The following is a 25367-nucleotide window of genomic DNA, read 5'->3' as shown; positions in this document are numbered from 1 at the left end:
AAGTCTAGATTCATAACTTCCTTCTGGTATGAGGGTACTCCTCTGAAACACAGGTACAAGCAGGCTCTGTTTGTTCCCCACAGTGGGCAAATGTACTCATATAATTTGTACCTGCTTTAGAATACAGGTGTGCTGGCTAGTTTTATGTCAACATTACAGAAGCTAGATTCATTTTAGGGAGGGAGCCATGATTGAAAAATGGTCCCATCAGTTTGGCCCACAAGAAACACTATCATGCATTTTCTTAATGATGAATGTGGGAAGTTCCAGGTCATTCCTGGCCTTGTCATCCTAGGTGTTATAAGAAAGCCAGTTGATAGATGTTTTAAGTTGATAATGATGAGATATGATAGATATTGATTTACATTCAGAATTTTATATGCACCAAAATAAGAAAGATGTTTTCTTTAAGGCTGCCAAATACAAATAGCCAAAACACTATGAATGTAACATTTATACAATTCCTGCTTGTCTTGTAATTCTTCTTGCTGTAAGTAGTTTATTATATATATATATATATATATATATATATATATATATATATATATATTATAATAATAATATAAACTTATATGTAAAATAAAATAAAGAATTTCACACTGTAAAAAAGAAAGAAAGCTAGTTGAACAAGTCATGAGGAACCAGCTAGTCGGCAATACACTTCCATGGCCTCTGAATCAGTACCTGCCTCTTGTACTTTTTTATTGCTGTGACAAAACACCATGACCAAAGTTACTTATATTAAAAAGTACTTTATTTAGCTAATGGCTCCAGAGAGCTAGAGTCCTTTATGGTGGAGAAAAATGCATGGCAGTAGGAAAAATATGTGTGTGTGTGTGTGTGTGTGTGTGTGTGTGTGTGTGTGTGATGTAAACATTAGACATACTGTGAAACTTTTGAAGCTATACTATATTACCAGGGGTATACCTCTTTAAAAAGGACATGCCTCCTAAAAATTCTGAAACAACTCTATCAATTGAAGATGTGAACCTATGACAGCCACAGCCTTTCTCATCATACCACCATAAGGTTCCTGTCATGACTTCCTTAGGTGATGTACTAAAAACTTTAAGAAAATATGATAGTGTTTTATAACATCATTACAAGTCTAAGACAATAGTCACATGCCTACACTCAACCACTCTTATTCCTAAAATCTGAAAAGTGAAAAACAAATATCTTTAGATGTGTGATAGCTAATATTGATCATCAATTTGCCAAAATCTAGAATTGCTTAGCAGACAATTTTTTGGTTATATCTATGAAGGCATTTTTTTTTTTTGGATTAGGCCAAATGAGCTGAGAAGATACACCCTAAATTTGTCGTCTACAATTTAATATGCTGGAGTCTCAAACTGAAAGAGTGGGAAGGGAAGTGAGGGCAGAAATTCACTTCTTTATACTTTGTATAAATATAGATACAATGTGGCCGGTTGCCTTACTCTTCTGCCAACATGATATACTACTCCCCAAACTGTGAGTCAAAATTAATGTTTCCTTCATTAAACTGTTTTTGTTACAGCAATGAATAGGTAACTAAAACAAGCAAGTTTCAGTTATGTCCATGAGTTGCAGATGAAGACTTTCTTGGTGAGAGAGACAATGCTGAGCAATAGCAGTTTGTCATAGCTGATTGAGACCTATTGCAATAGTGACCATGTGGATTCTTACAAATACATGTCATAACACAGATTTTTCTACAAGAGGATCTTGCACAAAGCCTCTGGTATTTCTCCTCCTTAATTTCTTTTCTTCTTCCCTAGTTCTGACCATTTTTTTTTACTAATTCTATAAACTATGGCATCACTCACTAAACTCATGTTCAGTGTGTGTGTGTGTGTGTGTGTGTGTGTGTGTGTGTGTTGTGTGTATATAACTAAATACATTAATTACTAATCTAAACATATTTACATCGTCTTGGTATAACCAGATAGACATTGTATTTTAATGTCTTTTGAGAACCCTTCCCAGCCTTCTGCTTGTCTTGTCCTATGAGCAGATGATGCTCTTTATTTGGTGTTCCTAAAGTCTAAGATGATATTTATATTGTTTACATAAAATCAGGCATTTTGTTTTTTAGTGTTTTTGTTTGTTAGGTTTGGTTTTTGAGAAGAGATTTACTGAATAGTCTTGACTTTCTTGTAACTCATTCCGTAGACCAGGCTGGCCTCAAATCGTAGAGGGTCAGCCTGCTGCTGCTTCCCAAGTGCAGAGTTTAAAAGCATGTGCCACCACTGTACAGAATTAGGATTGTTTTCATAGTTAACTTTTATATAACTAATAAAATTGTATCTATTTCACACTTACATTTTGAAAAAATTCACAAATCTTAAAAATCAGATAATTTTAGTATTTTAAAAATTGCAAGGCTCCACAACCTCTCTGTTACCTCTGTACATGACCTCTCATAATAGGCATGTCCCTTCTCTCCCTCCCTCCCTCCCACCCCCCCCTCTCTCTCCTCATAGCATACACACTCTTACTTTTCTCCAGGCCATCTCCCCATTTCCCACAATAAACCTTCTGTATACCAGAAAAAAATGTCAGGCCTGGAACAATGGCTTAGTGGTGAAAATAGTTTACAACTCTTGTGCAAGACCTGAGTTGCATCCTAGCTCCCATAGTAGGTAGCTCACAACTGCTTGTAAATCCAATTCGGAGAAAATAAGGCCCCTTGTCTTCTGAGCTTCTGACCTACACCTACCCAATGCACATAAATTCACACAGATACTCATATGTATCTTAAAATAATTGCATAGCAATTTGTTTATGCATCCATATGTCTGCAGGTCAGTATTTGCTGAGTTAATAGCTTCAGTTTTTTTAAATATGAAAATTAACCTTTTTGTTTGTAAGTGATTTTGTATTAAAACATTTGTGCATTAAGAATCTGCAACACTTGACAACAATGTTTAGAACTTTGTTATGTTAATTACTATACTTTGTGTGTGCTTTTCCTTCCAAATAAAATTAGGCAAACATTACAATATCCTCATGATGCTGAAGTATTTGTTTTGAATAACATAGTTGGTTTCAAAGAGACTCAACAAAAGTTTACTGTACAGCAGCTCTTTTCAAAATAATTATCTAAATTTATAATAAAGCACTATGGTCTGAAAGTATACTATAAATACATAATAAATATAAAATTAATTAATTGGACTAATTTCATTCTCTATAATTATTTAAGTGTGTTAACATAAAAAAGTTAAAATTATATATAAATTTGTTTCTTTTGTGATTTATATATTTTATATATTTATATATCAACTTTACATCCCTATTTTAGGCCCCTTACTCCTCTCCTCCCAATCCCACCCTCGCACTTTCTTCTTCATATTCCTCCTCCCCTTCTCCTCAGAAAAGGGGAGCCCTCACACTCAACACACCCCAACACATCAAGACCCAACCCATTGGGAAAGCCAATCCTTGACACCATTAACATACTCTGCTATGTTAACAGACAGGAGCCTAGCATATCTGTCATCTGAGAAGCACACCCAGCAACTGACTAAATCTGATGCAGAGACTCGGTTAAATAGAGCTTGGGGAGTCCTGTGGCTTTCTTTTTTTAAAAAATTCAGTCTGAAGCTCCAATCCATTGAGTGATGTTGGCCACAAATAAAGTCATTTTTCTCCCTTAATTTATGTAGTCTAGGTAATCCTTCATATATATGATCACAGGCTAATATAATCTAGAAAACATTTCATAAGCTTTGTAAAGAGGCTTGTAACTTAGAGGGTTCTAGATCCTACTAGGCTTGCAGTCAGTATTAGTCACAGAGTATGATATATCTTATATACAGGATAGAAATGGAAATAAATAAGAAAAGAAAGGCAGTTGTGTAAATCTTGTCATTCAGGTTTTTTACACAGTTGGAAGTAAGATGGAAAGAAAATTGCAGCAAAAAATTGAGAGTGAAAGAGTATGACAAAGAGGAGTGATTAGCGGCATCAGCTTCTTGTCCAAGTACGGAGTTCTAAGAGTTAGTAAAAGTCTTTTCTAACTTCTATCTCCCCCTTTGTAATCATGGAAGATGCTTTGTGCACAGATATTTGTTTGTCTATTTGACAACCATCAGACTCTGTAAAGGAAGAGAATCTTCTTCAATCACACTAAAAAATTACTTGAAAAATTAGGTAGTGAGTTTTATTGAAAAGCTTTGGCTATCACTGCATAGACAACAGTTGTTTCTCTAGCATAATAGAAATAGAATAGTTATAATCTAATCCCTGGCTATAACTTAGCAAGATGATCCATTCTGGTATACTTTGATTACTTTCTTACATGAGCCTATGTAAGACAAAATATCATGCAATGGATTGATCGAAAATTAAGAACTTCTTCCTCAGAGTTTTAGGGTCTTAGAAGTCCCACATCAGAGTGCCAGTATAGCAGTTTCTAGTAGTGATTCATTTATATTTTACAAATGGCTAGCTCCTTTCTGAGATCCTACTATGGTGGAGAGAAGATGAAATAATCTTTCTTCCTGTACTCATCTCACCATGGGGATTCCACTCTTGTTAACACATATTAAAATAATTACTTCATCATACTAACACATCACAGAGGTTAAGACTTTGGGTGGAATACAAACATTCAGTTCATGGTAATGTTATCGTTGGTTTCTTCTTTGAAGCAAAAAGCTACTTGACAATCTTTAAACTGACTTTTGCTAATCAACAGAGATAACAAAGTATTGTAATGCATACTTCATAATTCACAATTTTCAAGCATTCATCTATATTTATCTGCTTGTTTAAAGAATTGATAATCTATATGTCTCATTGTGCTCTGTTGATTTATTAGGAATGAATAAGAAATGGATTCCTATACTAACTAACCTCTGTCCTTCTTCACAAGGAAGACAATCACTATAACTCTATTAATGACATATTAAAAATCATCCCAAGATTTATTATCTTAAGAAACAGTCAATTATTTTGTTTATAATCCTCTACTACAGCTATGTATGCTAGACCCAACTTTGTGGTGCTTCCAAGCCAGGCTTGGCTGTTCATATCTCACTGTGTATATGTATCCAACATTCTTTCTGCCCTACTATCTGAAGGAAACTCCTCACAGGCCTCAGATGATCATATCCTCTGTAATCCACTGTTCTCCTCCTAAGTGGAATAACCTAATAATGATTGTATAACAGCTTGGAAGTGAGAGAAAAACCTGCCACAATTGGTGGGACATGGGCTTGCTATATATGCCACATTGCCTTTATCAAAGCAAATATTAAGATTAGACCAGATTTAAGGATTTAAACTGGTAAAATGGATCTTAACACTTAGGATATGAGTTAGAAATAAATATTTAAATGGGCCTGCATTCAGGGAGGAAAGTGATTATAGGCATTTGTTGTGTTGTGTTTTGTGTTGTTTTGCTTTGCTTTTGATGAAGACTGACTCCCAGGACAGAGATACATTCAGTGCATGCTCTAACCCTAGCATTAACCCCCATCCCTGATTGTAGTCATTTCTTCCCACAAGTTCCTTTGCCTTTCTAATGAATGGTCTGTGCCTTGACCATATCAATAATTGCCTCAGTTATTACTCTGAAAACTTTAGATACTACAAAATTCAGTTTATCCAAGAATATCTGCATATTTTGTTAATTCTAATAGGCAGAGTATCCATGTGCAATGATTTTTTTAAATCAATACAAATATAGTAATCTGCTTGTCAAGATGGGGTGCAGTTAGTGCAGCTCATGAAAGAATTAGAAAACATCATACATAATTGAAATGGACTTTCTCTCTGCTTAGCATGCATAACAGTCAGTTATATGAAAGCAATACCTTTTTATTTATTGTGATTTAATTTAGAAGTTTGCATTATAAAGCATATAGTATAATGCATATTATTAATTCAGGTGATAGTGGGCAGCATCCCATGCTCATTTACTTATAGAAGAAGAGATACCTAAAAGGGTGGCATTATTTCTATTTTTCCATGACTAATTTCCTCATAATTCACACAACTGTACATGGTACATGAAGATCTTAGATGCATTTGTCTCAAAATTCATTTTTCTACACTTTTCTTTTGCGTATATAGAATTAGAAATATTTATCAGTCAAGGATAAATGCTTCTTCTCTCCCTTGACACTACCTAGAGTTATTGATTAGGTATTTGATTTAGAACAACTCTCCTGGTTATTGTGATGTGTCATTGAAACAGACCCATTACAATGAGTGATGTGTATTGTAATTTCATTAGTGCCATCAATAATGCATTACATTTTCCTTTATGTTTGTTTTTGTGTGTAGGGGGTCTTCAGCAGAACTCTATGAATTACATTTACAAGACCCAAATTATTACATATGAAAGAAGATAGGCATGTGGGTAGGATTAATGTTATGTTAAGCACAATAACTAATAAAATGTTTCCAGTTAAGTAATATTTGAATTATGTCTGATGTCTATACATGCCATACTTGGATACATATTACATATATGAAATTTTAAATGTGATTGATTGAGTTAGAGCAGTGTTCTCCATCATTTTTTCTATAGGAAAAAAATGTATGAATTGGACTAAAGCAATTCTTTCTATGGTCAATGTCTACAAAAAAATAAAAATAAATTCTTACGGTTGTAGCCTAGAGACTCTATTCCTGGAAACTTTCTTCATGTACAATTTCCCATTGTTTTCTACTCTTTTTTCCTGCTCTACATGTGACTTTTTAAACAGTCTATTAGTTGATTTTCAGTCTTTCTTAATATGAAATGTATTGGTATGTAATTGGAAGAGAAAGACATTTGAGGTCTTCGATACACTACAGGCTTTTCTAACCTTTAAATTACATTTGACTGAGTTTCAATTACTGTGATATCACATGGGAATACAGAAAGCTCTTGGCTTAGACATTTCTACCAGACTCATTGAAGTAATTGAAACATTTCAGGAGCATGGAGAATTTGTTTCTGAAAGTGGTACAATAGTAGTTTTGCTTATCTGAGAAAATGCTACAGCACATAGGGTTATTGTTAGAACATATAAGAAACACTTCAGAATTACAAGATACATCACAATATAGGAACAGATCTAAATCTTGCCAGGGTTTCAGTATAGTCTTAAACACATGTTCCAAGGAAAATTATAATATGCTAGGTTTTTTTTTTTGCAAAAGAATGCTAATACAGAAATGTGTTATGTAAGCAGGAAGCTAACTAGCCTTCATACACAAAAAAGAAACTGGAAACATAAGCTACTTTTAAAAGTCACTAAGAGAAATTATCTTGGGAATGAAAATTTAAGAGAGTTTGGTTATTCCTAGTTTGATTTTCAAGTGATGTAATAAACAAGGTGAAGATGTGTTCTGTTATTATAGTGGAGATAAACTTTGCTATCTCACAGCAGCACCTACGTAAGTGTCCTTCAAATTATGATGGAAGAATACTTGTCATTCACACTCAACTAGACTTTTAGTTGCTGGAGTTCTATTTTTATCTGTATCCAATTTGAGTGAAAATGGATATAACCATTTATCTTATATAATAACTTGCTACAAGTTTCCTACACTTAAACTACGTTTGACTCAATTTCAACTTCTGTGAGATTACATGGAAATACAGAAAGCTCTGGCATCACGTAACATGAAAAATTCATCTTGCTCCTTATGGAATTTCATATACCCAAAGCAAATATTTCTGTTCATATAGCATGTTTATTGTCATCATGAAGGCAGGTTATACATTCTCAATTGTTAGGAAAGACAACTGTTGGCATTCTTCAGACTCCATTATGATGTCTTTGGGGAAATTCTTGTATTGTTTTCCAATGTTAAATGCTAGTGAATGTACCTGTATTTTTGCTGCTTTAGACTTGAACGTTCTTTGTGGAGGATATCTTTATTGTCCCACATTATGTTATATTATTTTTCTTAGGGTAAAAATATGATATCTAAGAATGAAAATATTTAATAATAGTTAATGATAATGTCTAATTACTTTTTGATCCTGGAAATTAGTTTGAATAAAATTATTCATGATGACGCATGAAATTAACAGCACAGAGAGAAGATTAAAAATGGTAAATAGTATGAAAGTTGTTTGTTTATTCTACTCAAATTTATATTTTAAAAATCCTAATATAAATTTCATACAAAGGAGTACTGTTCATATGACTAAAACAAACTCATCTCTTTTATCTTTAAAATTACTTGACTTTTAAACAGTTTTTTAATGATATAAGCATAAAATGCATGCTTTGTCTGCTTGATTACTGATTTCTATAAGGTTTGTGGGTTTACTAGCCATAAGATCACACTTCTTTTACTGAATTCTGTTACCAGTGCCTATGTTATGATTAGAATAAGCATTATCAATGCCTATGTTATGGTGAGATTAAACATTACCAATGCCTATGTTGTGATGATAGTATCTACCACCAATGCTTATTTTATGATGAGAATGTCCGTTAACTAATCCCTATGTCATGATGAAACACTCTGTTACCAGTGCCTATGTTACAATGAGAATATCAAGTTTTGTGGGGTTACATTATGTAGGAGACAATGCATGAGACTGTCCTAGGATATTTCATCTCTTTGTTGAACATTCCTTAAATGTATCTTTATTTATGCATTATTTGGTTTCTTTTGTTTTTCCCTCTTCATTGGTCTCATTTTTATTTAAAAATTATTATCTAAGGAAGATAATTTAAGCTACTTCAGTAATTCTTATGTTCTTGTTATAATTTCACAAACTTTCAAACCATCAAGTAAATCTGAAAGTCAGAGGTCGTGGCTCAATTGCATAAAGGTTGCTAACCTAAGATTGATCTGTGGAGCACATATACTGGAAGAAGAGAACTGACTCCCTCAAGATTTTCTCTCACTTACACATGTGTATTGTGCTATATGCAATGCCTCCAAGCACATTTCCAAATGAAAAATATTATAAGCACTAGCAGGAGAATGTAAATATTTTGCTATGTATATGATAAATATATATGATATATATATATATATATATATATATATATATATATATATATTCACACATTTAAAACCTCAATCTTTTACTAACCCACTGTGGTAAAAAGATTCACAATCTCATCCTGAAATCTCAGTCTATGTGACAAAATAAGTCTCCTTGCTCACATGTACCTGTAGTTCAGTCTTCATTGTGCAGTCTCTTCCTTTCCTTCTGTCCGATGTTCCCCAGGATCACATAGAATCCATTGTAATCTCAACATCTATGGGAAACACATTCAGTTCACATATTAGTGACAATTCCATTTTCTTTAAATCATGAAATAATACAGCACCCATAAGACTGTGAATGTATAATTGCTGTAATTGCTGTCCTCTAATTGAATGCTTTGTTGTTGTTGCATAATTATATTAAGTTTTTTAAATTCTGTAGGAAATGCAAAAGATAAATTTCCACAGTGGAGGGTTTACTACTCCTGAAGATTAGCCCATTGCATCTTCAGTTGTGGGAGGATAGTGATGACTCTTTTGCTCAATTAAGATTCACTGTCATGTTTTGGGACCATAAAAACTTAACATGCTTTTTATCTATATCAAAGACATATGTCTGAGGGAAAGCCAGTATGAGGAAATATTGTACATTTCAGGTCACTAGCCTAGGATATAAATTTGGGGCCACTATCCACAGTGGGAGAGGTACTTTGTGCTGCTGCTCTTCTGTGCATTGGGAACTACAGATTTCCTGTGCTCTGGGTGAGTTTTGTCATAACATGACTCACAGTTCATTTGCCAACTTTCAAAGTGGTCATCTCAGTCCAGATCTAGAAAATAGTTTGTGCATGTAAAAATCAAAACTTGAGTCCAAATATAGTTTCATCTTAGAATGTTTTTTTTTCTTATACTGTTCTATTTAATTGAGGTGATTATAAATTGTTTCTGAAATGCATAATGTCCATGGGTATGGAATTTGGGATTGCTTATCACTCAAATCATGTTTCATTTCTCTTTTTGAATGTTGAATTATGGTATTGAATAACGATGCAATTCATACGTACATTTCATTGTAGTAACCTGTAGTTGGAACTGCATTCATCCTCATTATCTCCTTTCGCATTAATCCTACTCCTTCTCCAAAGCAGTTTTCTATGTCTTGTCTCATGTCCTACCCGTGTATAGAATGAATACCAGAAAATCATGCAATCTTGTTAATGAAAAACCTAATGAGAAAAAAGGAGACATTTCTCAAAAGATGCAGTAGAAATAAAAAACTATTCAAAATGTTTTAGCAGCAGAGAAACCCTGGGAGTCTAACTCACCAAGAAAGTATGTCAGAATTGGGAAATGTTTTGCTTTGTGTTATAGAGCAGCACATTACTGAAGAGAACTGCAAATGCAAGGAAACAACCCAAGATTTGCCAAAGGGGTTAAATTAAATTAAAAGGATTAGAATGGCAAATTGAACTGGCAGTTGCCTATAGAATGAAATAAGTTCTTAAGTACACTGCAGTAAAATGGTTAATATCTAAAATACATAAAGAACTGCAAAAATTATGGACACACAATCAACAAATGAGTCAATGATCTGGATGGACAGTTATCAAAAGAAGAAATATAGAAGGCAAATAAAGATTTTTAAAGTGTTTAATATAGCACTTGGGAGGCAGAGGCAGGCAGATCGCTGTGAGTTTGAGGCCAGCCTGGTCTACAAAGTGAGTTCAGGATGGACAAGACTCCACAGAGAAACCCTGTCTTGAAAAACCAAAAAAAAAAAAAAAGATAAAGTATTTAATACATATCTGTTCATCATATAAATGCATATTAAAATTTGAGTTTCTGTCCCATTATATTTAAAATGTTTACCATTAAGAAGTACAAATGACACAAGATCTGGGGAGGATAAAGTGGATAAAAGTGAACCCTTATTAACTATTATTAGAAATTTAAACTAGTGGAGTCACCATGGAAATCAATGTGAAGGCATCTAAAAAAGAAACCAATCCCCAAAACCAACCAACCAAACAAACAAACAAAAAGTAAAAGTGTCAAGTGGTCCATCTGTAAATATTCCGGACATATGCTCAAAATTTACATGCTTCTAGAGACACACTTCATTGTTATCAATATTATTATCACAATAGAAAGGATAAAGAATTGGCAGGATGCTCATGAAAAGATGAATAGATTGAAAAATATGATGCATGTGTACAATGGCACTTTAGGCAGCAATAGATAGAAATAAACTATGGAATTTGTAAGAAAATGAATGGATTGAGACAATATTATATTAATAGAGTAACTGAAGCTCGGAAAGAGAAACATTGTAGTTTTTATGTCATATACATGCCATAACCCGTAACTGTGAACTGTGTGTCCAGATGAGTGTAAATATGAGTAGAGGCAAGAAAACATAAAAGGGGTTCATGGAACTTGGAAAACAGGGGATTTAAACAAGGAAAACAGGGAAGAAAATAGTTCAAAATTAAGGAATACAGGGTACAAAAGGTACAGCAAAAGGGAAGCAAGTACCAGGGAAAAAGAAGTCAACCAAAAGCAAAGTATGTATGAAAACCCCATATGGAAACCTACTTCTTTGTCTCCTAATTAAAAACATAAAGCAAATGACAATGGATGAGGCAAGGATGAGGGGAAAGGGAAATGTGTATGTGCTTCTTTCCCAAAGTCAATCATTTGCTAGGATACATTATTGCACCATTTAACAGATCTGTCCCTTGCTAGGATACACTATAGTACTATTTAACAGATCTGTCCCCTGTAATTTATGGTTGTTAGATCTAGAAGCTTTGCAATCTCACTCCAACTTTTGGAAGCATCTGTATTTTTATGCCATAGCATTGTGTCCTTGAATCAGGAAGCTTTCAATACATGGTGACTTCTGCCCCTACCAATGAACTGTATCTCTATGTTTTCATTCATTATTGGTTGAAAAATCGTAACACTGTACTTTTTATCTGTTCTCTTTTTAAAGACATTATTGCTTTCTGGCATTATTCATGATAAGGCTTTGATATGGAAATATAGTTGTGCATAAATCATTTTCATATTCCATGTTTCTTTTAGAAATATCCTGTACCATCTTGATGAGAAGACAGGCCAGTTTTCCATTCTCAAGGAGGCTTGGGAGCGCAGCAATCCACAGGCATCAAATGAGACTTTGGAAGAGGCCCTGTCCAGCGTGCTGAGTAGCATTAATGCAGCACAGGGTTTCCTCAAAGCAGGACTGGATGTATTTGAAGGTGTCTCGATTGGAGAAAACTGAGAAAATGTTCAGCATTTTAAAATATCTGTTTACAATTGTACAAAAAACTCTAAATTGACCAGGTTTTTAGTTTGTTGGTTTTTATTGTTGTTGTTTTGTTTTGTTGTCATTGAAGACTTCTACCAAGATTAAAGCTATTGTAAAGCATTTTATAAATGTATGTAAGAATATTGTGCACAATTTAAGTATTTTCTTGTATCCCAGTTGAGTATGTAACAACAATTATTGAAATAATATTTACGATTTATATATTAAAGAGAAATATGCCATATTTTTAGAAATAAAATGCTTCAGGATGAGGTTAACATGATCTTGGCACTATCACTACTGTGGACAGAGCCAGGGAGAATGCCAGGATTATCTCTGATGAAACTTTCAGTGACTGGGTTCCTATATCAGACATGGAGAGCTGATAAGGGTTCACATAATGTTGCAATTAACTGTTCAATATGAGGACGTGATGCATGGGTGATTGATGCCCAAAACCACTTTGAATGTTTATATTTTATGAAATGGAGTTCCTATTTTTAACACAACTAGATATAGTAATGTACTGGTTATAAAATTGTATTTTGTGAGTACTAATGAAAAAAGAGCCATAAACATTCCAAGGGGGAAACTCCACAGAAACTGGATAGAGCAATTTAAATGCAAATTCTTCCTAAAATGACAAGTTTTAAAGCCCCTAAATTGCCTCCTTGTTGCTACATGAACTTCAGCAGTGATGTACATCTGACAAGGAGAGCACATCCCTGCCCTCACTTTCTGTGGTTTCTGAAAGAATGAAGGATATAAACAGGGACCAGGCTAAAGGAGAGCATCTCACATGGCTGTCTCCCACATCCTCCCAAATTCTCTTCGTATAAAGTGAATTTAGAGAACACTATATTCCTACAGTGGAAAGATAGCAAAGTTTGTCTTTGAAAATCCAAAGTACCATAAAAAAAAATCTAAGTGTTGTTTTATACTTATTCTAAGTCCAGGAAGAAAATTTAACATTTTTCTTTTGTTTTCCTTGATAATGGCTAAGGTTAAAAATAGAAAATGCACATGCCACTGATGCTATGAAAAAATGAAGTGCCTTTGAGCCTCTTCTCCCACACTGCTCTCATGTAGGAGAAGGATTTTGTACTTTGACATTGTTGTTCAGTAGCTCCAGAATCCATATTCCCTTCAAGCTACAAAATTTGATGGTGGGCAAGAATAACTTTTATTCCACCTTTTCCAACACATTTGTTTAAAAAATATTTTTTATATTGAGTAATGCAGTTTCTCCTTGTAAACAGACCACCAGAATATTTCTTAAAATGCTCTCTAACAATTTCATTCCTTAAACAATTGCCATTCCACATGGGCAGGGAAGTCCTCTGGCCATCCCTGTGTGTCTAAGTCTTCACTTATTTTGGATGGACATGAAAGTAAGGTTAGTTAAAATGGAAAGCTAGAATTGAGGGAAAAAATTAATCATCCCTGACTAAGTGATTTATAAGGGTCAGTTTTTCCCACCATTAATAATGTTTGTCTGCTCAAAGCAGAGAACTGAAGCAATTAGTTGATTCAAGTGGAAAGAAATTTTCATCTGAAGTGCCTATGTACATACATTTTCACATGAGAAATGAAACTACCTTGTAATGTTTTAATGTACTTATTTACCATAACAATTTTAACTGTACTTGCTTGAGAACATTTTGTTGTGTATGGAAAGGCACTAGGATGGTCCGGCACTGGCTGCTCAGCAGTGCTTCTTCCTCATTATCTGCAGAGTTCAGAAAAGAACAGAGGGTCAGAATACTCATAGTGCCTGAGAATTAAACCCTATGTCAAAGGGTGCTTAATACTGAATCCAAGGTCATGCAGTTCCTGGTGTGGAGTTGAATTTAAAACAAAGAATGACAAAATATCTTTCATTTGGCAGAGTATCATCTTGGATCAAAACTCTATATTGTTTTAATACAAGAACAAATTGAGAATAGAAAATCAGTCTTCTGAGTTTTTATAGACTGTGTCCATAGGTAAATCTAATTACATATGAGACCTGTATTCCTTCCTTCTAAATTCATTGGATTTGTTCACTGAAAACCAGTTAAACCTTTGCTAGCATATGTCATTAGATCATATGAACTCGCTGTGTGAACACACATTTAAACTTTCATGAATCCTGAAGATGCTGACTCATGTTTTGATATTACCTGAGTTTCAAGCTTATAAGCTAAGTACCACAACTCTGACATGCTTTTCTTGAGACTTTTTTAGATGTATAGCATGTTATCTTTCTCTAGAACTCCCCAGTTGATATTGTCCTGAACCAGGTAATGGCAAGTGCTGTGAATCAGCAGTACTTTCAAATTGATACTGAGACATGTGGGCATAAAATCAACACTGTCCCAATCAGAAGCAGTACTTCAAGATAGATGGTGAAGAAATGTGGACATAAGCATACGCTCGGAGAGTGACTAAAGCCTCCTACGTTTTCAACATTTCAACCTTCTTTCCCAGTGTGTACTGTCCACTTTTTCAGAAGACAAATTTATAGGTGACATTTCTAGTGAATTTGTTGTAACTAGCCATTGACTCAGATGGTGTTGTGAGATCATAACCTAATTTTAATGTCAGGCAAGCTCACACTTTCTTTATTCTTGACAAAGTGTTTCCAGGAAATCTGAACAGAGTACAAAATCTGAGGAAGCACTGTACTTGATTCCAGAAGTCATGGCGGAGCATGCTGAACAAAAGAGTGCCTGTTTCCTGGGAACATCAACAGTCAGAATCAATGGATTTTAAATGTGAAATCTGAAGAAAAAGTCTTCATAATATTTATTCTCAGAATCTGTATTATCTAGTTTAGTGATTCCTAATTTGTATTAATATTGTACGCTGATGAGACATCTTTTGAGAGCCAATTAAAGTGAAAAAAGTTTCACATTAATGAAGGAGATCAAAGTTTCTCAAACTGGCCTCATTAAAACCCCAAACAAGGGCCTGGTGAGATGGTTCAGCAGATAGGAATACTTGCAACTCAATGTCCAGGGCCATAGTCCAGTTCCTAGCACCTGTCAGGGAGCTCATAAATGCTTTCACTAAAGGATGCGATGACCCTTCCGACCTTCAAAGTCATTGCACAAAGTACATTGCATGTACACATATTAATAAAATAACCCCCAAACATAGTAAGTGCAAAGGATTATTTGTAAAAGAGTAGAAGGAAATAACTGAAATTTATGGCAGCTACGGCTGGCACTGGTCTAGACAAGGTTTACTTTTTGCTAGGTGACTATTGCAACTCATTTAAGAAGGAAGAAATCAAATTTAATGAAACATATTCAAGAATTTTCAGATTAATTTAAAAATGGTGTTTTGTCTCTTTCTTCTCTGAGGGGCCCTGTGATGCTAACGCAGCCCTCCTTACACCATGTATTGCAGAGAAAACAAGGGTTGTTTTGAGGTGGTCTTTCCACATAAACAAACCCTCAGCTGGGTCATTAACAGCCGCTTCCCCATCATTGAAAAATACGTGAAAATCAACATACAAAATTCTCAATGGCTATAGCCCACCTAAAGAATTTTGTGTTTGTGTGTGTGTGTGTGTGTGTGTGTGTGTGTAAATTTGAAACTTTGAGAAATCATGAAACCTAAGTACACAGTTTTACTGCTATTAGGACAGCTAAGATTCAAGTTGTAAAACCAAGCCAAAATACATAAAACTCATAGTTTCTTTGCCTAAATATATGTAAAACTCACTGAAAAACACGTGCTTTGAATTAAGAATGAGACTGTATGTCAGATTTCAAAACTGAATAATCAACTTCTTAAATAAGTACATAGTATGTAGGAGTTTTATTTGTTGGAAAGATAAGTATCAGAAAAATAAAATATGTCTTAGTATCTTATTAGTGATGAATCAGCATCTTGCATCAAATTTAAAAATATTAGTTTCAAGATCAATTGGTATATGTAGGCAATAATGACTTGCACAGACAATCTTTGGTATGTGTAATTAATTACTGAAGAAATTAAGCTTTCTTTAAGGATTACATTTTCATATCCCATTAATTTAATACATTACTGAAGTAGGCCTTAGCCATACATTTCCTTAATTGAAATGAGTTACTTTAAATACATGTGCTGAGTAGAAGGAAAATGGTTTTGCGTATACCAGTAAATTTCTCTCCAACATGCTTCTCTACAGGACTGGGACCTCGGCCTAGGGAAGGGAGAACAGGCACATGATATTTGCCCAGCTGTTCTAGCTAACTCAGACCGCTTGCATGAGTTTAAATTGCTAACTTGAAAATGGCACATCACAGTTTGCTATTCTGAAATCTCAAAAAGTATTGAAAGTTCAAAGTACCCTGTCAAGTGTGAATACCTTTTAGTTGAACAGAATTTTTTTTATCAAACTATGAATTTGAAGTGACATAAATGTGAAGAATTGCAAACTATAGTGTAGAATGTTGCTGGTCATCACCATATGCACTCTGAAATACATCTTATTTTTTTCTTTAGAAATGGCATTAGATGTTCCTTTCCTTAGAAGTCATTTTAAGACCCACCTATTCAACATAAATGCATCAGTTAACTACCCTAATAGCTTCTCATTACCTTAAAAAGATGTGTACTAAAAGTGCCTTCATCAGAGAGGCTGTCAAGAATCCTAAGACCTCGCTTACTCTGAGTGACATGTTTCTTAAAGGCATTTATAATCTTGTATTCAAAGTGGATTAGAATTTCAAAAGTAAAGGACTAAACTGAAGCAAATTCAGAGCATCCCATTGTGTTTCTAGTTATATTACTTTGTGTTTGAATATACAGTTACAAACCTTGCAAAAAACAAAGTAGTGATATTGAGGAAATACACTTGGCAAAGCCAAAGAATTGCATGATTGTTTTCATTTCTTTTCTCCATGGTTCATTTGAGAATGACATCACAAGTTACTGATTGACAATCTACACCCAGAAAAAAAACTCTAATAACTGTACTCCGAGCATAACAGTATTTACTCTTGCTCCTTTGATGGCTTAATCCAATAAGCACTGAGGTAGCTTTTCTCAGAGGAAAGCAGATTTTATTTTCCAGGGGCTAATTAATATGTACCGCTTTAGTCATACACACACACACACACACACACACACACACACACACATACACAAACACACGCAGGTGCCTGTACTATGCCATATGTCATGTGCTATAGTTTTGCAAGCTCAGGAGATTGATTTGCAATCATATTATGAATGATTATGTTGCATTAAAGTTGATATTGGTCTTTTGTTTTAATTAAAATGCAGACCTGGCATCTGTATAGAACTTCACTGAACAAATTTAGTCAGAGTTCCTGTTTTAATGGGATACATATATTTTTCAATATAAATGCATAATTGTTTAATTATCTATGCTCTTCAGTAACTCTAACTTGACAGCTCCTTCAAAAGGCCTGATTTCAATTTGTGGCCATGTAGATGGTTAAAATCTGTGCTTCACCTTTGGAATTTCTTAGCAATTTAATAATGTGTTTTCAGTATATACAGTCAAATATTATTCATATTCATGATAGTGATTTTATTTGATTTTATATAAAGATTGTATAAATGGAGCTTACTCTGAAAGTGAGAACAAAAAGAACTAATAAGAATAATTTCCCTATCATCCAAACCAAATGTATAAGAAAACAAAATATTTCACTACACCATTACATCTTGTCTGCAAGAAGTGAAATACCCAGATGGTTAAGTGTAGCTCACATAACTATATTCCAAGGATGTTATAAATAATTCTATTTAGTGTCTAATCCAGACTCTTTTGGGTGATTTACTGTGTACAGTACAAAAAAAAAAAAGGTTTAGTCACAAAGATATTCAACATATTTTAACTTTCCAATTGAAAAAATTGAGATTAGAAAAACCTCTTAGGGCATTCTAAAGTTCTAATTAGTTTTAAAGACAACCAGAAAAAATGCATGGCATTTCAATAATACTTTTCTATGTGGGAATCCAATGTTGTTTAACATTTTATGTTTGTTAGTTGTGTGTGTAATAAAACAACATTTAAAGTCAGATTTTATAAAAATTAATTTTCCAGTGCTATAATATCAAAAAATGTAATCATACAATTATAAATAAAAGGAAGCAGTGTAAATATATATGTTCATTTGTTTCAAAAGTTTAGCTTTGCCAAATAGATGTACTTTAATTGAAATCAATCACCTCTCAAACACGTATGCCAACTAAGAAATTGAACTAAACTGTCTCAGTATTAGCTTTTGTTCAAGATAACTTTATTATCATCTGTGATTGACAAACTTCATTCCCGAGAGATTGCTAAAGCTAATGTGGACTTTCGTGATTTTTAATGACATATCATATAAACTTCAGTGCATAGAGATTGCTAAAGTCTATGTGGTCTTTCTTAATTTTTGACAAATTTAGTTTATAGTTATATGTCTATATTTTCAAATTCTATATATGGTCATATGTCTAATTTCTATGAGTGAGTGGCCATTAAAAGCTGATTGTTGTTGCATGTTTCCCAAGAGTGACTGCATCTCAGTGTAAACACATGCTGTGTACACAAATGACTCAATATGAATTCTTCGGTGTGGTTTACAGTGATAAAAATGGATTGGATTACCAAAACCATTAAGAATGTGTACCTATTTTATATTTGACTTAAGTATTTGCACATAATTAAAACTGTAGTACCATGAAATGAAAGCATCTGTAAATTAACATGTTCTGATTCATAAATACAATTAATATATAGTGAAATGATTATTCTTAAAGCACCAATTTCAAATGTATTAAAACACATGAAAAGTGGTTACAAATATACAGTATTTCACAAATGTAAATAAGTTAGTTGTTCATGTTTTCTTAAAGAACTGTCTTTCCATAATGATTGCCACACCAAAACAGGTGTCCCTTTGCCATTTATTTAGAAAATCCTGCTTGGAGATTCATCATCCTTTGCTTTCAACTTTTTGCCTGAACTTTCATTTTTTTATTCATCATTTTTTTATTTGTTCATTTAACACTCCAATCACCACCCCACTTTTACCTCTTCTCCCAGATCCACCTTCCCAGACTCTACCACATGCTGGCACATCAAGTCACAATAATGACTAAGTATCTCCTCTTTCACCAAGGCAAGACAATGCAACCCAGCTAGGAGATGGAATCCAGAGAGAGTCCAAGTTAGAGACAACCTTTGGTCCAGTTGTTATGGAACCCACTTTATGACCAAACAGCCCATCAGCATCATATGTATAAGGGACTTAGGACCAGTCCATGACTATTCTTTAGTTGGTAGTTCAGCCTCTATGAGTCCCCATGGGCTCAGTTTAGTTGGCTATTTGGGTCCTATGGTGTCCTTGAAACCTCCTGCTCCCTCAATTCTTCCCCAAACTCTTCCATAAAACTCTGTGAGTCCTGCCTAATATTTATCTGTGCATCCCTGCATCTGTTCCCATTATCTGCTAGATGAAGTCCCTGAGATGACAGTTATGATAGGTTCCTATCTGTGAGTATAGCATGTATCACTAATAGTATCAGTGGTTGTGTCTCTCCCATGGCGTGGGTCTCAAGTTGGGCCAGATATTGGTTGGCCATTCCCACAATCTCTATTCCATCTTTTATCCCTGTACATCTTGTAAGCAGGACAAATTTGGGGTTTAGGAGTTCTGCTGGCTGCAATATACAGTCACTTCAGCCCCAGTATCCCCCACACCAATTAGAATGGCTAAGATAAAAAAACTCCAGTGATAGCACATGCTGGCAAAACTGTGAAGCAAATGAAACACTCGTCCATTTGTGGTGAGAGTGCAAATTTGTACAACCACTTTGGAAAACAACCTGGCATTTTCTCAGAAAATTAGGAATAGTTCTATCTCAAGACCCAGCTATCTCACTCTTGGGATTATACCCAAAATATGCTTCACTAAACCACAAGGACATTTGCTCAACTCTGTTCATAGCAGCTTTATTTGTAATAACCAGAAACTAGAAACAAACCAGATTTCTTTCAACTGAGGAATGGATCAAGAAACTGTTACATTTACACATTGGAATACTACTGAGCTATTAAAAACAGGAAATCATGAAATATGCAAGCAGATGGATGGAACGAGAAAAGACCATTGTGAGTGAGGTAACATCGACCCAGAAGAATGGTATGTACTCACCCATAAGTGGATATTAGCCATATAGTACAGGAAAACCATGCTACAACCCACAGACCCGATGAAGTTAAGTAACAAGGAGGGCTCACCTAGCTGTTTAAGTAGGTCCCTAACTAATGACTAACTCCTCACTTGGTGTCAGCCAATCCCCGTTTCACCCACAGCCTCACTTCTAATTTACACCAATGGAAATAAAGAAGACCTAACTGTATCTGGAATTTCCCTAACTGACTTTAAAAAGTGCCTACAGTCTCACTTCATTTTCACCATTCTGCCTCAGTGGTAGTCTCTACTTCCTGGACTTCTGCAGAAATAAACGATCTTTGCTGTTTGCATACTATCTGAGCCTGGTGTATTTCCTTTAGTGAGCTTCAAACTCTAACAAAAGTTTCTCTTCTTTTTCCTAGCAAAGGCTTCCTAAAGAATTGTTTCTGGGGTTTGTATCAGTTTTCGTTTTCCTGTAGACAGCTGGAGGCCTTGCTGCTCTGGGGCAGGGGGGGAACCAGCTGATTTATCCAGAAGCTTTGAGTTCCTGCCTTAAAAATTGCAGTTGCTCCACTGATTACTGGACAAAACTAAGAAATTACTCTGCACTTTTACTTTCTATTTAAGATTGGCCCCACTTTGGGAGCCAAATTATAGAAGTTATTTTTATAAAATAGTGTTTGTTTCTCAGTTTCTCTTTTAGCCAAGCTATCATACATACACCTGAGACTTTTCTTTGTTTAATGAAAAGCTTCCCGACACAATAACTGAGCAACTAAACATCTAATCCAATCTGGCTCCGAGCATGCATCCCAGAGATATTGGCACTTTGTAGCTTTCTCACTCCAGCACCTCTTTCCTGATGTCTGACACCATTAATGTTACTCTGTAATCCTTACAGATGGGCACCTAGCATAACTCCCCTGAGAGACTTCACCCAGAATTTATTAGAAACAGATGCAGTTACCCACAGCCTAACATTAGATAGAACTTAGAAAGTCCTGTGGAAGAGGTGGGGGAATGATCGAAGGAGCGGGAGAGGTGAAGGCCTCCACAAAAAGACCTACAGTAAGCTAACCTGGGTACACAGTGGCTCACAGAGACTGAACTACCAACCAAAGAGCATGCATGGACTGAATCTATGCTCCCTGCGTATCTGTAGCAGATGTACAGCTCAGTCTTTATGTGGATTTACCAACAACTGGAGCAAGGCCTCTTTAGATCCCAGCTCCCCAACTGGGCTACCTTGTCTGGCTTCAGTTGGAAAGGATGCACCTATCTCTCCAGCAACTTCGTGTGCCAGGGTGGGTGGGTATCCATGGTGGACCACTCCCTTTGTAAGGGCAAAATTAATGTCATATTCTATAAGTAATTTATATTCTACAATTAATGCCAAGGTCTGTGAGAAAGTTGTCCTCCAGGTGAGTCCACTACTTCCTGCATTCTGGGAAAGACCATGCACTGCCGTAAATTAAACCTGCCAGCACTCTGCAGAAGATACAATTAAGGCTCAGTGATCCTCTGAGATAAAACAACTTCCCTGGAAAGTCAGCCTCCCAGATCCAGCCTGCCTGAAGGTCGACATTCCTGACACTCACGACTCCCCCACTTATGTCTTTTCCTTACTTCCCTGTGACCCCAGCCCTAATTTCAGTTTTTCCTTATAAACCCACTACTCTTGAAGTTCCAGTATCACTCTCCTATGCTGCTGCATCAGGAAGCATGATGATCCTAAGCTCTGTGTCCGAAATATAGAATCTTGTGTGTTTTGCATCGGTATCGAGTCATAGTTGTCTTTTTTGCGGGTCTTGCGATATGGGTAATCTCGGCATAACACCTTCTTTGAGGAGAAAGAGAAGGGTGAATCAGAAGGAATGGAGGGGTACTTAGGGAAAGGATGGCAGACTGAAATCAGGATGTAAAGTGAATAAAAATAAATTTAATTACTAAAATGTTTTAGAAAACAGAAGAAAATACTATATATCCTTCCCTCTTCCATGGTATTGCCATTTATACCTCATTAAGCACTGCTCCCACTCCTCATTTTTCACATTTCACTCTTCTTAAAATCTGTACCCTGGTATTCTAGAGCCATAAAATATCTAACAAAACCCACCGTACCAATCATTTGAAAATATTCTAGTTGTTAATCAGAACTGTCTGCATGACTTCCAAAATACCATAAGATATTTCTGATGTCCTTGATTGTCTCCCAGAAACTGAAGATAAGTCTCCATTGCTAAAGACATAGAACTGGAGGTATCAAAATGAATGGTTTCTAAAATCCCCTTCCCCAGGGACTAGATTAAGCAAAACTGGAAGGTACTCTGTAGCTTCCAAGAAAGAAAATCAATCAACAGTCATATTCAGTTGCAATGCCTGTGAATCACAGCAATAACAAACTTCGATGATATCGCTGACATTTAGTAGAGGTACTTACATCTTGGGGTAAGAAAAAAAAAGCTGTCTAATTGGATTTAAGGCCCATTCAGTGAAATAATTCATGCCTGATAATGTATACCTAACAACTATCCATGGCTGGTGAGTCCATGGAACAAGAAAAAAAACTACTATTGCCACTTTCGTAAGCCAATAAAATTCCTAATTGTATTCTACATCCTTGTCCTTAAAACCATAAAGACATGCTGCTTTTACCCCTATTCAGGAAAGCAGATATAGACATCACAGACACACACAGCTAGTCAAAATGTAGAAATCAACTGCTTGTATGGTAGCCAACCACAATTTATGTATCTAAATATAACTATTAAACCTAAGGCTTCTGAACATTTGTAGAGGAATACCAAAAATTTTGCATTAGCCAGAGAGGCAGCACCACTGTTCTCTGAGACTGTTTGTTTTACATGCAATACAGTTGCATAAAGAACCCTGTACGTAAGGAGGTTCTTTGATGCTCTTCATCCTCTTTGAGGTAGGCTGGATGTTGCATGGAGTTAACATGTCTAATTGTCAGTGAATCTTTAAAATCATAAAAAAGTTTTTAAATTATTCTGCATGTCTCTGAGGTTTTTGAAGGACTAATCTAACTATCCTACCTTATCTCTCTATAGAATCATATCTATCTGCCACACCTAAGAAGTATATTCTTGTGATAAAAGTAGACTAGTAATTGGCATTACCATGGTTTGATCAGCTAACATTTAACGTGTACAACTTATATATCCTAAACAGCCTGCAATAGCACTTTCAATGTATTGGGAGTAAACCTTGTTTTATAACTGAGTCATAAAGGTACAATGCCTTATAATAGTGTATGTATATATATATATATATATATATATATATATATATATATATATATATATATATATATGTGTGTGTGTGTGTGTGTGTGTGTGTGTGAAGAGGAATAATCTTACATTTGAATTATATACCATTGTATCTAGAATTAAATTGTATCTAGAATTAAACTTATTCTGCATCAACATAAAAATTCTATAGCAGTGAATTAAAAATATCCTTGATACCCTATGAGCATGTACAGGGAGAGGAGGTCCCCTTCAGTCACAGTCATAGGAGAGAGGATTAAGGGGAAAATTGGAGGGAGAACGGGAGGAATGGGAAGATACAAGGGATAAGAGAACAATTGAGATGTAATATGAATAAATTAATAAAATATATTAAAAATATCCTTGTGAGTGAAAATTGAGGCATTAATTTGAGGAGTATGGAAATGACTTCAAATGAGGCAAACAAAACATTGGGCAAAATGTCCTCATTTCTACCACAGACAGAATTCTGCCTAAGAAAGGGCAAGCTTGGTTGCAGCCAGAGTCTACAACCAAGCCAGAGTAAATAAGTCCTCAGTAGTACCTACCTCACAAAAATGTCTGTCAGAAATATTGGCCCAGAAGGCTAAAGAAGATACTTCAACATAATAGAAAGTTTGTGTGACTATTCAGGTAGAAAACTGTCTCTGTCATCTTCTCATTTGGAAAGCTACTAACTTGCATTCCAAGTATACTCAAGTAATCAATTTTATTTTTTCAAGTCTCTGACGGAGTTGAAGACCAGGTGGTTTAGTTTTACAATGAAGTTTAGTTGTTTAGGGATTACGATGTTTTTAGGTCTACATAGATGTTTTAAGTTGATAATGACAAGATGTGATGGAGATTGATTTACCTTCAAGATTTTAGATGCACTAAGATAGGAAAGATGTTTGCTTCAAGGCTGTCAAATATAAATAGCCAAAACACTAAGAATATAACATTTATATAATTGCTGATCATGTCATGGGGGAGGGCTCAGCTCATTATGGGTGGTGGCATCCCTGGGCTGATTATCCTGGGATCTATAAGAAAGCAGGCTGAGCAAGCCAGAGGAAACAAGCTTGTAACCAGCACCCTTTCATGGGCTCTACAACAGCTACTGCCTCCAAGTGTCAACCTTGCTTGAGTTCCTGTCCTGGCTTCCTTAGACGATGAAAAGCAAATATACAGGAAGTATAAGCCAAATAAATATTTTCTCCACTAACTTGCTTCATTTTCTGTCATGGTGTTTCCTTGCAGCATTAGAAACCCTGACTATCCTACTTGTAATACTAGACTCAGGAGGTAGAGGCACAAGCATCAAAAGATAAATATCACACTCAGCTACAAAACAAGTATGAAAATAGCTGTGATCATGACACTATCTCAAACAATATTATAATAGTATCTTCCTTTATTCTTCTCTCCTCCAACTCCACATTTACTTCCAGTCTCACAGAGAGATGCCGGCTTGATTTTCCCATAAGACTAGCTGTCTACCTCCTGAGTCTAGTATTACTAGTAGACAGAAACATTGCAGAGAATGCTTTGAGATTCCATGTTTCAGCTGTTGCTCCAGGTTCTGACTGCTGCAGTTTCAGTCACTACTGCTGAATTACTCCTTTGCTGTTTAATAGATCTGCTGGAATCCTGAAGACAAAGAGTGGATTTGCTACAAAGAACTGAGTCTACAAAGGTCTACTTCTCCTGTCCTGA

At 35.1% G+C, this 25367-nt stretch overlaps 1 protein-coding gene across 6 annotated transcripts in view; it reads left to right on the top strand.

Annotated features, from left to right (window-relative positions):
• Nucleotides 1-12497, top strand: part of NAALADL2 (N-acetylated alpha-linked acidic dipeptidase like 2) — a 1351869-nt gene extending 1339372 nt beyond the window's left edge. For all 6 annotated transcript variants that reach the window (XM_084769006.1, XM_084769005.1, XM_084769007.1 and 3 more), the window contains one exon: nucleotides 12028-12497. In XM_084769006.1, coding sequence (XP_084625132.1) covers nucleotides 12028-12226 — 199 coding nt within the window. In that variant the 3' untranslated portion in view covers nucleotides 12227-12497. The remainder of the gene's footprint in view (nucleotides 1-12027) is intronic.
• Nucleotides 12498-25367: the final 12870 nt, after the last annotated feature.

Source organism: Acomys minous (assembly GCF_964271855.1).
Source record: "Acomys minous genome assembly, chromosome: 19".
In the NCBI taxonomy this organism is placed as follows: Eukaryota; Metazoa; Chordata; class Mammalia; order Rodentia; family Muridae; genus Acomys; species Acomys minous.
Note: the sequence above shows the minus strand (reverse complement) of the source record. Positions and strands in the feature narration are given on the sequence as shown.